Source organism: Rhineura floridana, chromosome 7 (assembly GCF_030035675.1).
Source record: "Rhineura floridana isolate rRhiFlo1 chromosome 7, rRhiFlo1.hap2, whole genome shotgun sequence".
In the NCBI taxonomy this organism is placed as follows: Eukaryota; Metazoa; Chordata; class Lepidosauria; order Squamata; family Rhineuridae; genus Rhineura; species Rhineura floridana.
In genome coordinates, this window is record NC_084486.1 from 35,749,503 (window position 1) to 35,763,310 (window position 13,808).

At 42.3% G+C, this 13,808-nt stretch overlaps 1 protein-coding gene across 7 annotated transcripts in view; it reads right to left on the minus strand.

The window, feature by feature from the left end:
- Positions 1-857: 857 nt before the first annotated feature.
- The window catches only part of CHST3 (carbohydrate sulfotransferase 3), a 49,274-nt gene continuing 36,323 nt past the window's right edge, over positions 858-13,808 (minus strand). For 5 of the 7 annotated variants that reach the window (XM_061635212.1, XM_061635210.1, XM_061635209.1 and 2 more), the window contains 2 exons: positions 7,447-7,713; positions 858-6,527 (listed from right to left, as the gene is read on the minus strand). In XM_061635212.1, coding sequence (XP_061491196.1) covers positions 5,279-6,527; positions 7,447-7,583 — 1,386 coding nt within the window. In that variant the 5' untranslated portion in view covers positions 7,584-7,713 and the 3' untranslated portion in view covers positions 858-5,278. Of the gene's footprint in view, positions 6,528-7,446; positions 7,714-7,967; positions 7,983-10,379; positions 10,409-13,808 lie in introns of those variants that run through there. The other 2 variants (XM_061635215.1, XM_061635213.1) reach the window with 2 other exon arrangements.

Consider the following 13,808-nt stretch of genomic DNA (forward strand, 5'->3'; position numbering starts at 1 on the left):
GATTGGCCAGGTTGCATTCCAGGGAACCAGATGTTACCTTCACCAAAAGAGGTTGCTGCCATTGCACCACCCTTCCTATGGCGACTCACTCCCCCTGCTCCCCCACTTTCTGAGGGACAAAATTAAAGTTTCACCTGCTTCGCCACCACATGTAGAAGGAAGTTTGGCAATGGGATCCAGGAGAGGTGGGGGCACAATGAGAGCGGCATCCTCTCTTGCTGTGGCATAAGTGTTTTCATGGAGAAGGTAGGCTGTCTGAGTTGCAGCATGGCAACGGTACATGTTTGCCATCCAGAGATATACTGGAAAGATGGATAACTTGATTCCAGACTTCTCAGTCACTTGTGATCTGTAAAGTACAAGTGTAGTTCCTGACTTCAGTCCATCTCAGACTCAGGCATGCTTAAGCCCCACTGGGTTTAATTACTGGATATAGCAATTATTGTTGGGCACTGTATTATGGCTCCTCTGTGTTTTCCAGACAGAGTACCTTTCTTTTCATTTTAAGATCTTAAAGAAAAACCCAGTATGCACCACACCCTGAATCCTCCTCTTATATGAAAGCAACCACACACCCCACCCCAGTTGTCATTGGAAAATAAATAAATAAACCTCTTCCCTTCTGCAGTGCAACAGAAAGGATACTGTTGAACTGAGGATACTGAAAGTATTGTTAGAAGAACCAACCATTCCCCTTATCATTTCTAAGATAGTTAGTGCTATTTGCAGCTCTGAGATTAGAGAGGGAGAATGAAATGTAATTGTTTCCTGTTGAGTTCCTTCCTTTAAATAGATCCCTTCTCTCCTATAAAAGATTCTTGCAAAAAAGGCAGGAATGGAAAAAGAACCATGTTTTATTTTAACCATAGCTGCTCTTGATTAATTGCATTTCTGTTTCTTGGGAAACATTTCTGAGTCTGTTTTTATTTATTTTGTGCAATTCTGATTCCTGCTAATAAAGTTATTTTTCATCTTTCCCACATATAACAAATAAATAAACCCAATACACATTTTACAGCTAAAAAGAAGAAGTCTGAAAACCTACCAGACTTGAACTGTTTTGTAGATGTCAGGAAATTATGGCTTCTTTTCACCAAACCCGCAGCTGTTGTACAGAATCTTTTTAAATGGTAAAATTTGAAAACAACAAGAACACCACAACAGAATGGAAAATCACAAATAAAATTCAGCAACAGCAGGAGCAATATATTGTTACATAGCAACAGTGCTGGTTGAAACTTTTCATAACTTGGGGGCTATTAAGTATCCTGCCCACCTGAGAATTGGACAAGTATATCTTGATTTGGAAGCACAGCCTATCTATAAGGCTCGTGGTCAGAAAGTTTTCATAGCTCCTTACACCTATACACTGTGCCCTTTGGAATGGACCGTGTTTGGCTCATGCCTCCTTCCAGTGACATACTAGAGATAGAGCAAGTTTTATCTTCTGCCTCCACTGAGATATTGACCCTATAGCATTTGCTTTGCCACATGCAGTCAGGTTGGAAAACAGCTGAATGCATCAACTTCCCAACCAAGAAACTGATGGCAAAAAGTAAACATTTCCCCTAACTTTATGGCAATAGTGCACATAATTTTTCCACCAAGATTTACACAGCAATCCAACAGGGGAAGCTAGTGGAAGGAGGAGCCAGCGGGAAGGTCCACAGCATCCAACTGCCATTCAGGAGACTCTGGGCTGGCTGAACATGGAATCAGCTGGGAGCTGTACATAGGAATCAAAAAGTAAAAGCCAGCTCTCAAATACCCCTACTGGGGAGTAAGCACTCTCCATTGACTACCACTGTAATTATTTTTGTAGACCGACCTTTTTCTTAGTGTAAGTTTGGCCTGATTGGGACCTGCAGGAGCACTCCGAACATGAGTTGGATGTGGCCTAAGTCCCCTCCTGCAGCCCCTCCTCTGACATGCCCTGGAACACCCCTTGGCTTCCCTTCTGCCAGGCTGGACTTCCCTAGTGGATACCCAGCTGAGTTGGCAGGGTCCTGGCTCCACTGCAGCTGAGCCAGGATGTGGGTGTCTGCTGGCAGAGCCCAGCAGAGTCTGGACTCTGCCAGCTCAGCCAGGGGTCTCAGCCCAGCATAAATGGCAGTTGGATTGCACCCTTAGTGCATTTAGAAAGTGGCATTTAGGTCTTGTTTAAATATGTCATAAAATATACCATATTGCACTGTTCCTAGAAATATCCATAACCTCTGACAATGTGGTTCAGGCAGACTATGTAGTGACATACCATGCTAGCGATCTCTACTAGTTTATAAAAACCAAATGCACCTTAGCCATGTGCAGACATTGCTGCTGTGCTCTAGATCTGTCTTCACCAATCTGGTGCCCTCCAGATGTTTTGGACTAATCCATTGGACTACAACAGCTGTGCTGGTTGGGGCTTATGGGGGTTGTAGTCCAAGACATATGGAAGGCAACAGCTTGGAGGAAGTTGCTCTAGATAATGTATAAATGCTGCTTTCAAGTGATCCAAAAAGTGTTTTAGGTACACATCAATGTACACCGTTCAATAAGACCAAATAGCAAAAATAATGGAGCAAGAACTTCTTCCTAAGGTGACACCAAAATAGAGTTTTATGTCTGTGAATATCCCTTCCTCCAGTCCAGCCACAGATTCCCCATGACTAACTGGAGAGTCAAAGCTCATTGGTTGGGAGTTACCGAGTGTGCAGTCCAAGAAAGCTGAAGATCCCTTCATATAGCACTTTCCCACATCAGGAGGTGAAGGTTCCTGGTCACCACAGATACTCTGAATGTGTGAAACTGCTACAGTCAGTCACCACTTACCAGTCAAACAAATATCCCAACTGAAGCAATGTTAATGAAGTGTGTGTGCATGTGCGTGTGCTAATTCACCATACAGGTGGCTGATATTTGTGTGGAAAATCTAGCGTAACATTTTAACTCTGGCAGAGATTTTGGAAAGAGCTAATGGTATCCCAGAAGCAACTTTTAAAAACTTTTATACAGTGGCATACTTTTTTTTTATCTTCTACTTCATGATATAAAATTCTGTTTAGAACCAGCTGCTTTTTTCTTGGTAGGTGGGGGTGGAGAGGAGAGATGGCAACGCATAATTATACATTGCTGTGCAAAAAGTCTTGCTTTCCCCCCCTGCTCACTTGCTACATGTTAGGAAATAGCAGCATGTTGCATGCCATTCTCCTTTGTTCTGAGTGGGTTAAAATAAATGCAGTTTTTTATTTCACCAATTCTCTCCCCATCCCCCTGCAAAAAATAAATTTTATAAGCCATAAATGTTAACAGCTTCTGGTTGAATGATTTTTTCAAAAAATAAACAAAAGGAAATGAAGCTTCTAATAATATATGATTTTATAGACATCTCAGTCAATTGAGATTAAAGATATTTTTCCCATTACCAAAAGTACATGTTCCCTTTGTTGGTGTGAAATTAGTAATGCCAGACAGAAAGTGGCTGCGGTTATGAATGGATCACTCTGTATATATTTGTATATATAACTTCTGCCAATCTTTGTGTTTCATAACCAGTTGGCACTACTGTTTACAATTTCCCCCTCTGTATCCATGTTTGCCTGCCTGCCTACTAAGGATAATACTTCATGCGTCTGACAAAGTGGACTCTATTCCATGAAAGCATGTGCCATTAATGCAGCTTCCTTCTCTGGCCTATCCTCATCTGGAATGTAAATCCAAAATTTCCTTCCTGGGCACATACTCCAGGATGGAAATTTTGGGTTTACATTCCAGATGAGGATACACAAGAGAAGGAAGCTGTGTCCAGGCAGGGTAAGTATGTTAATCAGTGCTTCAAATTAATAGCAGGGCCTAAAGTGTGCTAAAGATTCATCAGATGTTCCCTACTGGGCCGCAAACCCTTAAAGAGAAAACAAAGTGAACCTATGACCAGAAGGGAATAAGAGGAATTCATTGGCTGTGTCACAGACCTTGTTTCTTGCTGTTACAGAAACTATTTCTATTGCCTATCACTGGCTCCACCTGCTTGCCTCCATAGCCTGTCACTTCTTCCTCTGCATTTCAGTAGGCCTGGTTTGTACAAAACAACCCCCCTCTGAAATGGCAGGAAAGAATTATTGGCAGTTTCCAACCAGCACTTTAAAGGACACAGAAACAATTATTGGAAGGAAGGACAGCAAGGGGGAGGGAGGAGAAAACACAATTAAAGTCACAGCCTTCTGTCACCAGACTAGAAAGCAGCTATTGTTTCTAACTGTCTTCACACACTGAATGAGATTCAGTAACAATTGATTCAGTGACAAGTGAGAAAACCAGACAGCAGGTGTGTTTGTTTTTAAAAATAGACTATTGGAGAGCAAAAGCAGCTGATGGCACTGAGGAAGGTTGATCCCCAGGGATGTAGGATGAATATTATTCCATTTTCTCTCTCTCTTTGAATGTTATTTTCATAGCCTGCTTTCTGTCTCTCATCCAAGGGCTTAAGTGCAAAGCATGACAAACCACAGCACGTGCACAACACTTTCTCAGGTGTAACCCAAAGTCCCCTTATTATTGTGGGTAGAGCCACGTTTGGCTCCACTCCCATGTTTTTTCCATGATAATTGGTATGAGCCAGTCACATCTCCAGTTTAAACAAGGCATTAATTAATCTGAGGGTCTCAAGTAGAATACGTACAAAACGTCCTCTGTTTAAATGACGAAACAGTCAGATCTCTTTTCAGGCAGTTCTGTTAAAAAAGTTTCTTTACTTTCTCTTTCCCACTCTCCCCCAAATATGAGCTGGACACGTCCTTTAAGGCTGCCTGAGGCAGTATCAGTGCAATACTCTGCTTTTCTCACATCTTCCCAGCAGGATAAGAAACCAATTTCCTTTTATAATTGTCAAATATAAAAAAAACTTCTCTTTGGATGTTTAGTGTACATGGCTGAAGAGAGGGGCCTCCACTGAGGAGGTCACGGACGTGAGGTAGGGAACCCAGAATCCAGTATTTCATGCTCCACTCTGTGCCAGCTTCTGAACACTTCTTTGTGCCAAAGCTTAGCCACCTTATAAACCCATCAAGGGGCCTGTAATGTGTCGGCCAGTGACATCTGCTCCCAGAAAAAGCAGAAAGCACCCTGGTGTGAACAAACAGCGCAAGATAAGCAGAAGCATGAAGCAGGCTAGCCAAAGACGGCTCCCCTCCTCTCAACCCTTTGCGCTACGTGTTCCTTCCCCAATAATTCTGGTGTTCTGTCTTTTTCAGTCCGACAGACAGCTACAATATAGAAAATCCATCAGCAAAAGCCACCTTTAAGTGACCCAGAAGGTCCTCCTCTCCTCCAGCAAGCTGACAGATCTGTTTGTAAGGGTTTCAGCACTGCTGGCCAGCTTGTAGCCAAACAGGTTCATAGCTGGACTGCAGACATTCTGCACCACCTGGGCAAGCTTGAAGGGGATGCTGAATCGCCATTTCTCAAACTGCTCAGAGGAGTTTTTCTGGGTGGAGTAGATGCCGTTGCTATCCTGAGGTGCCTGAGTATTCTTCCGGATCCAGTCCTCTACTTGTGGAGTGATGGTGATGCCTGTGAATTTGTACATCTCCTTGGCCTTCTGAAGGGGCGACCTGGCAATGTCCTCATAGCGGACCAGCATGTAGCGACCCCGCAGCCATGCCGGCTGCCTCAATCCAAGTTCAGCTGAGAGCCGGATGCTTTCACAATTGCCCCGCAGCCTCTGTACCTCATCCTCATTGAGGGTCGCTGCACCTTCAGTAGCCCATTTCTTCCAGGTTTCATACTTCCCTGAGAAAGCAACCATGCGAGAAGCCAGCACAGCCCGAGGGTCCCGCACCAACTGAATGATCCTCATATCCAGGCGAGGGTCTTCAACTAGAGGACGCAAGTACTCCAGCTGCCGAATCCGCACTGCCTTAAGCGCCATGTGTTCCTTGCGCAGGCAGGCCTCCATGGCCAGAGTCACATTTAGGGGACCACAGCGACGGTTCTTGCAGTGGTACTTCTCAAAGATCTTCTTGACAAAAGGTGTGCAAACAGGGTCCTCACACAGCGAGCGGCTCGAACCACGTCGGAACATAAACTGAGTCAGGTGATCCTCTGGGAATGGAATTATAAAGCTCTCCAAGATGTAGAGGTCACAAAGGAAGAGCTGCTTCAAAACATCTCTGTAGACAAGAGCTGAACCCACAGCATTAGCACCTCCAGGCTCAAAGGACACCGTCCTTTCAATGTGCCATAGTGGCTCAAAGAGGTAGAAAATGTTGCCCTGCTGATTGAAGAATTCCCCTACGAAGGAGGAACCGGTGCGGGTGGTAGCCATTAGGAGCACATGTTTCCGTGTCCCCTTAATACGTGCCGGCAAAGGTTCTCTAGTCCCCCCGAGCTGCATAGTGATATTCTGAAGCCTGTTCTTAAGCTGGAAGAAAGCCAAGTCCAGCTTGCTCAGGGACAGCAGAGAACCGTTCTCTGAGAGCACCAAGCCAGAGTCTGTGATATTGGCTTCCATCAGGGAATGTGGAGATTGCTTCAGTTTATCTGACACCCTGTAAAGAAAGAGAATAAAATCACCAAGACTTATAATAGCAGTGATAATGAAACAGACAGCACACAACACTTTGAGATTATTCCAGGCCTTAGAAACCAAGTGTACCTCCCTGGTAGCTGCTCAGTGTTTTCCATCTGCTCCTCAAAGGCAGTGTTCCTTGACTCAGGGTGGTGGCGGCGGTGGTGGGCCATGTGTTACTCCATCTCAGGCAGCAAAATATCTTGCGCCAGATGGGTTTGTGCGTAGAATATTGGTGGCATACAGAAATTGTAATAACCACTTTCTGAGATGGCTTTCAACATGTGCAGAGTGACTAGAGGCAAAGGAGGTCTAAGGGCTGTAATTCAGTGGTAGAACATCTGCTTTGCACGCAGAAGGTCCCAGGTTCAATCTCTGGTGGGACTGAAACTCTGCCAGTCAGTGTAGATGAGGTAGGTGGAGCAATTGCCTAATTCAATAGAAGGTAGATTCCTATGTTCCTATAAGGATAAGGCTCCTGTAACTTTAAGAACTGTTCAGAAAAGTGAAAAGTGAATTTTGGCAGCTGCAGCTTGTCAAGCAGGGGAGAGAAAAGCTGCACTTCCTGAAAATCCCTCTTGTACTTTTCTAGGAAAATTCTTTTATAATACTTATTTTTTCAGTCAAACCAATTTTAATCAAGCCACTCCAAACGCTCCATTGGTTTGACCTATCACTGCATGGGTGTTTAAAAGAGCAATCTGGCTGCATTCCTGGATAAAGAAGCAGCTTAATTCTTACTGGGAGGCACAGATATTTACCTTGTTCCAAAAGGCTGGAGAGATGGTGGTAGCAAGTTGGGACCTGCAAGGTTGGTAAGTTTTACTTCCAGCCTGAAGGCTACATTAGGATACAGAGAAAGCCTCTCTTCTAGTATAGTTCTCTGTTCCCCCTCCTACCTTGATATGATGTTGTTCTCCTTTTCAATAATGACCAGTGCTACCACAAATACCAGGAGGATGGCATACTTGCTCCTCATCCTCAGACAGTGCAGCAACTCCCAGAAGTCTTGAGGTAACGTGTGTCCTTTATCCATGGAGACAGGACTTGCCAGAGAAAGGCCTTTCCCCTTCAAGGGGAAGCAGGGGGTAATCTTCCTTAAGCTTCTCTGATCTTCTTCAGTTATCCTGGAAAGCACTGTCTTAGGGTTATTTTCTGCTGTTATCCTGCACAGAGAGAGAGAGATGGCATGTGTTAATAAATGTACTGCATGTTTGGAAGCGGAGGCTGAACTGGATGCAGGATTCATGCAATTTCTTACAAAGTGTTCTGGTTAGCACATAATGCTTAGCCATGGTTTCTTTAAGCCATAGTTGAACAAACCACAAGTTAACCAGGAGTTGTCACACAATCAAACAAACCATAGTTTGTTTCTCCAGAGTTGGGAGGGTGTTTTTGTCCTGCTGCTCTTGCCCCATACCTTTATAGTTTGGTTAGCATCTGGAGTGGGTAAACAAACCCAGGCTGCTTGGTTCACATGTAACCCAAGGCATAACTAAAACAAACCAAGGTTCATAATGGCAACAACAAACTATGGCTTCATATCATGACTTATTGGCAGTAAACAAGCCATATTTAAGCCACTGGGTAGGGTTCACACACAACACTAAGCCATACATCATAGTTTTTTTTAAAAAAACTTAGCTTAGTGTTTTAGGCAAACCAGAACAGTGTGACTTCTGTATAGGGAATTTTGCCATATGGAAGTGGCCTTTAGACAATGAGGGGTGTATGCATATATGTCTGCCTTGGCCCTTTAAGAGGTAAACCCTCTATGGAAGAGCCAGAAGGGGCCAGAGAGTTTACTCAGTTGAAGAATCCTTCTGCTGCTGTTTTAATATAAAACCAAATACAAAAGAACTCAGCACAGGTAAGTGTAGAACAGTGTAAGGTGTGTGTGTGTACACACACATAATTTTGATTGTTTGTTAATTACAATTATGTATATATATATTTAGGTGATTAACAGAATCTTTATAGGGATCCAGAGCAAGCTTGGGTGAAGTTCTGTTTGTTGCTTTCAAAATTCTCTCACATATATATAGAGAGAGGGAAAGTATCCCTCTATGTCTAAATTGGCACATAGAGAAACATCAGCTGAACATATTCCTTATCTCTATGATTATTAAGCAGCATCTTCTGAAAATCAAGACCTTGAAACAAGCACTACAGCAGGAATTAATGTTTCAAAGAAAAATTCTAACACCATATGACTATGAATGTCTCCTGTATCTACTCCACAAAACAGAACAGACAACATTTATCAATGTCCATGCCACCAAAAAGAAAAAGACTCAAAAGGGATATTCTAACACATCATCTTCCCCCTATTCCATCCAATTTAATAACACAGGGTTCTATTTATAAAGAAATGTTTTCCTCTGCTACAAGAATAAAAGCTAACAAGAAAAAGAAAAACAGGAGATTCAGAAGATTTACTCCAATAACTTCCACATGTATAACAAGATCACCTGACATAACTTACAGAAATGACTCCACAACAATAACAGATCTCACTGCAGGCAAAATGTCACCTAATGAAATTAGGCTTCTACTGTATCCAAAGGCCTCAACTTCTGCCCGACACCTAGACAGCACAATATAGCACAAATGACATGTGACATCAAAGCAATTGAAAGGAAATGCAGATTGGATTAATTTTTAATGATTACTCTAAGAACAACATAGATCTCTACAACTGAGATCCTCTGCTACGGTTTCTGCCACCTAAAACTTGGACACCGAACATTAACAGGAATCCAGTCTTACAAACCTTTCTCTTATCAATAACAACCACACATCAAGCCTGCGGATAAGGGTGGTGCTGTTGTGGTACTGAACACTGCAGACTACATAGCAGAAGGTCAAAGACAACTAAAGGATGGAACAACATATAGACTTCTTGACAAAGACATCACCACAGATCTCAATACTCATATCATTACAACTATACAAAACCTTACAAGTAGGAAACTTCTTAAAGAGGAGACTGTTGATCTCCTTGTTAATCCAAATCCCACCTCTAGAAGGTTTTACTTGCTGCCTAAAATCCACAAAGCCAACAATCCTGGTCACCCGCTTGTCTCAGGTAACAACACAGCTACTGAAAGGATTTATCTGTACATTGACTTAAATTTACAAAACATGGTGCAAAACTTCCTATCGTATGTCGAAGACACCAATGACTTCTTACTTAAAACTGAGTCTTTAAACAAGCAGTATCAATTCCACAACAATACTATACTAACTACTTTATATGTCACATCTCTTTACACCAATTTTCCACATAATGATGGGATTCAAGCTTTTAATGAGTTCCTTAACACCAGAAATGCTAACAATCCTCCAACAGAGGTTATCGCAACTTTAGCTACAGTCCTGACTTGCAACAACTTTACATTCAATGAAGAACATTACCTGCAACTACAAGGCGCAGCTATGGGGACTCGCATGGCTCCATCATATGCGAATTTATTTATGGGTAAACTGGAACAAGAGATTCTCAAAAGGCCATTAACAAACCACTTATATGGTGTCATCCTTGATAACATCTTTATGGTCTGGAAAAATGGTAAAGCGAGCTTAGAACAATTTAAAAATTACATCAACTCTATCCATCCATCTATTAAGTTCATATTTAATACTACAAATGCTAATCCATACATCCCTTTTCTTGATGTCCTCCTCACCACTGAAAAACAGTGATCTCTACAGCAAACCCACTGACACCCATCTAAACTGGAAATCTTGCCATCCTAAGCATATAAAGAAAAACACTGTGTATAGTTTAGCTTAGAGAATCAAATGTATTTGCAACAATGGAGATAAATACCAGAGAAAAATCTTAAAGAACTTAAAGAACACTTTCTTCTGAGAGGTTATCCTCCACATATTATCAATTGCAACATCCACTGAGCCTCCATTCTGTCCAGAAAAAGCCTCCTCCATAACAATGGGGTTTCAAAGAACAATGGATTCCATTTGCAGTAGATTTCCATCCAGCATCTCCTAACTATCACCAAGCAATAGGGAGAGCTACCCATTGCTAGCAAACTCTGAACATCTTGCTAGAGCCATCAACAAGCCTCCTGTTGTAGCATTTTGCCAGCCTCCCACTTTATACAGACTATTACTGAGAGCTGTGCTTAAAACACCTATCAGCAATCCTGGGTCTCATCCTTGCCACTCCAAACACTGTATCACCTGTGTGTACTTCATGGAGACAGCTACTTGCAAAAGCACTAGGACAGGCAGAACATATGACATCAAACAGAACATCATCTGCAGGTCCTGTAATGTAATTTGTCATCGAATGCAAAAAAACTGAATGTCATATCCAGTACACAGGGAAAACTACAACTGACCTACACACACACTTCAGAAACCACAAATCTACAGTCTTAATTTTAAAAAGTGGAGCAACCAGTTGCAAAACATTTCAACACTGAGGGCCACAGTCTGTTGGACTTTTCTATAACAGCCAGAGAGATGCCAACAGATCCAGCAGCATTGACTAAAAGGGAAAACTTTTGGATATACTCTCTTGACACACTGGCATCACATGGTCTTAACTTGGAGGACAGATTACTTAGCTTCTGCAAATGAAGCCCCTCTGAGCATTCCATCCTCAATTGTGATTAACAAAACAGAGGTTTTTATTTTTCTACCAAAACGTCCCATATATATATACTGTATAATGTTTCTGTTTCCAATGGATGGGAGCTAGTGTTGCTGCCCAGCTCAAGGGGGAAACAGAGTTGCCACATGAGGGTTGGGGCTGTTATCCCCAGGAGGTACCCACCACCCTCCTATCCCAGTGGGGACTAGAGGAGAGATCTCCCTGGTGGCTACTGTTGCCATGTCTATCACTTTGTCTCTCTATACCTGCTACATAGAAAAACTGAGCCTTTTGAAAGCTGCTGGCTCACATTTGTATCTGCTTGGCTTTGCCCCAGGGTTGATAAAAAATCAATGTTTTTAAATAAATAAATAAATACTTTTGATTTAGATTGGATTTCACAATTTTCTTAATTAGTAAAAAAAGAGCCTAGGTCAAAGATATCATCATGAATACTAATTATACAACTTCTAATTAATTCTATGAATATGTTAACAGCCGTTTATGGAGATGGGAGATAACCTGATCAGTCGTATTCTGCAGGTGGTGTACATGAAGTGCATATTCTCTCTCTCTCTCTCTCTCTCTCTCTCTCTCATAGAGAAGATCAATGAACAGAGAATTTGGGGAGATGGAGTAGTTCTGAACAAGGAGAAAACCACTGAAGTGGTAATCCAGCTCTTAGCAGTAGCCTCTTCTGTAGGTGCAAAGGTAAAGGTGTCCCCGCACTTATAGTGCGAGTCGTTTCTGACTCTTAGGGTGACGTCTTGCGACGTTTACTAGGCAGACCGTATATATGGGGTGGGATTGCCAGTTCCATCCCCGGCCTTTCTTTAGCCCCCAGCATATGCCGGGTACTCATTTTACCGACCACGGACGGATGGAAGGCTGAGTGGACCTCGACCCCTTTTACCGGAGATTCGACTTCCTCCTTCCGTTGGAATCGAACTCCGGCCGTGAGCAGAGCTTCGGCTGTGTTACTGCCGCTTACCGCTCTGCGCCACGGAGGTGTAGAGAGGATTTTTTCTTCCTTTGGACTAATTCATTCTAAACTGAGAAATAAGTTGGGAACTGAAAAAGCAGAAAAGTTTGTATTTCTTTTCCAGACAATGAACAAGGTGAAGAAGACTGAGTTAACTGTTCCACCCAATATGTTAAGTTTCTCATGTTGACTTAGTTGAAATTGCCTAAATTTTATTTTTTAAAGAACTGTACCATTTATCTAAAAACTGAAATAGTTAACCGTTCAAATATCCATGTGCATGTTTTGTTAATGTTCTTTTTTGAAGAAGAAAACTAACCAGAAGAATAAACAATCTTATTCATACAATGTAAAAGCCTGTTTGGTGGTGGTGATTCTGGCACATCATGACAAAAATATGATGATTCATTGAACAGTTGGAGCTGATTCATCTCCTGAATGACTCCACAAGTTCATTCTGCTCTAGTACTAAAATCACAAATTATCATCCAATTTTTTTATGAAAATTAATCTGAAAACAATTCAGAATAATTGCTTGGTGTGTACCTATCTTCTAATCAAACCTACATCTCTGAATATTATTAAGGTTATATTAAACAATAATGTACTTCTACTAAAAAATGATGAGTAAATAGAATCTTCCACACTAGTGATTTAAACTGTGATTTAAATCATTAAAACCAAGTCCTTCACAGAAGCGGTTTAAATCATCATTTAAATCCACTCAACCCTGCACCCCACCCCCACCCCTTGCTAGCTTCTGTTTGGGATGCTGCCAGCTTCCATCCCATGGTTCTAACTGGGGCAGCAGGACAAACTCTCAGGGTAGGTGTGGCTGCCTTCTTATGAGCTGGAGATGTTCCTCTGCTTGGCTCGCCCATCCCTCAGCCCAGCTCCTTGGCAAGCAAAATTACAGAGCTCCTACCAGGCAACACCTTCATTGTGGAGGGTGTGTACAGAACTGGGGAAACTTTCCTTTACCTCGGGTAATCAGCAAAAAGATGCAGGTACTTCCAGATGCGTATTCATTGTGAGGTTGGTGCTCCTCATCAATGCAAGTTTGTTTTTGTTTCTTTGTTTGCAGCATCCACATGACATGTTTCCCTTCCCCATTTAATCTGCATCTTCCCTCTCTGGAAAGATCCAATAAGTAAAAAAATTCAAACCATTTGTGATATCTCAATGGCCAGGTTGCAAATTAAACCACCATCTGGAAGCACTCACAGTTGTCTGACTTTTCTTCTTGAGATTCTGTGCCAAGCAATGTGATCCAGTTCTGGCTGGCTGGCACCATTACAAACCACAAATGTGGAACTGCATTTCTGAACGCTATATAGTTAAAAATCTTGCACATTAAGGAGAGAACGTCTAGCCTTTCCCTTAGTGTGCTTTTTTTTTTTAATGAGCGGGGTGCTTAGGAGTATGGGGGTAGGGGTACGGGACAGCATTCCAACATGCAATCCTAAAGGCTGCAACAAGATTCTGCTGGTTGTGTAGCCTTCCCTCTGCTTCTATGGGCCTTTTCAGGGCTGCTTGGCTCATTAATTTTCTCTGAATATTCACCTCCCACCAGGTCTGAGCTATTTAATGTTTGGGTGCTATACGGCAGTTTGCACTGTTAGTTAATGTATGCATCTATCTGCCACCTTTCTCGAAGCAGT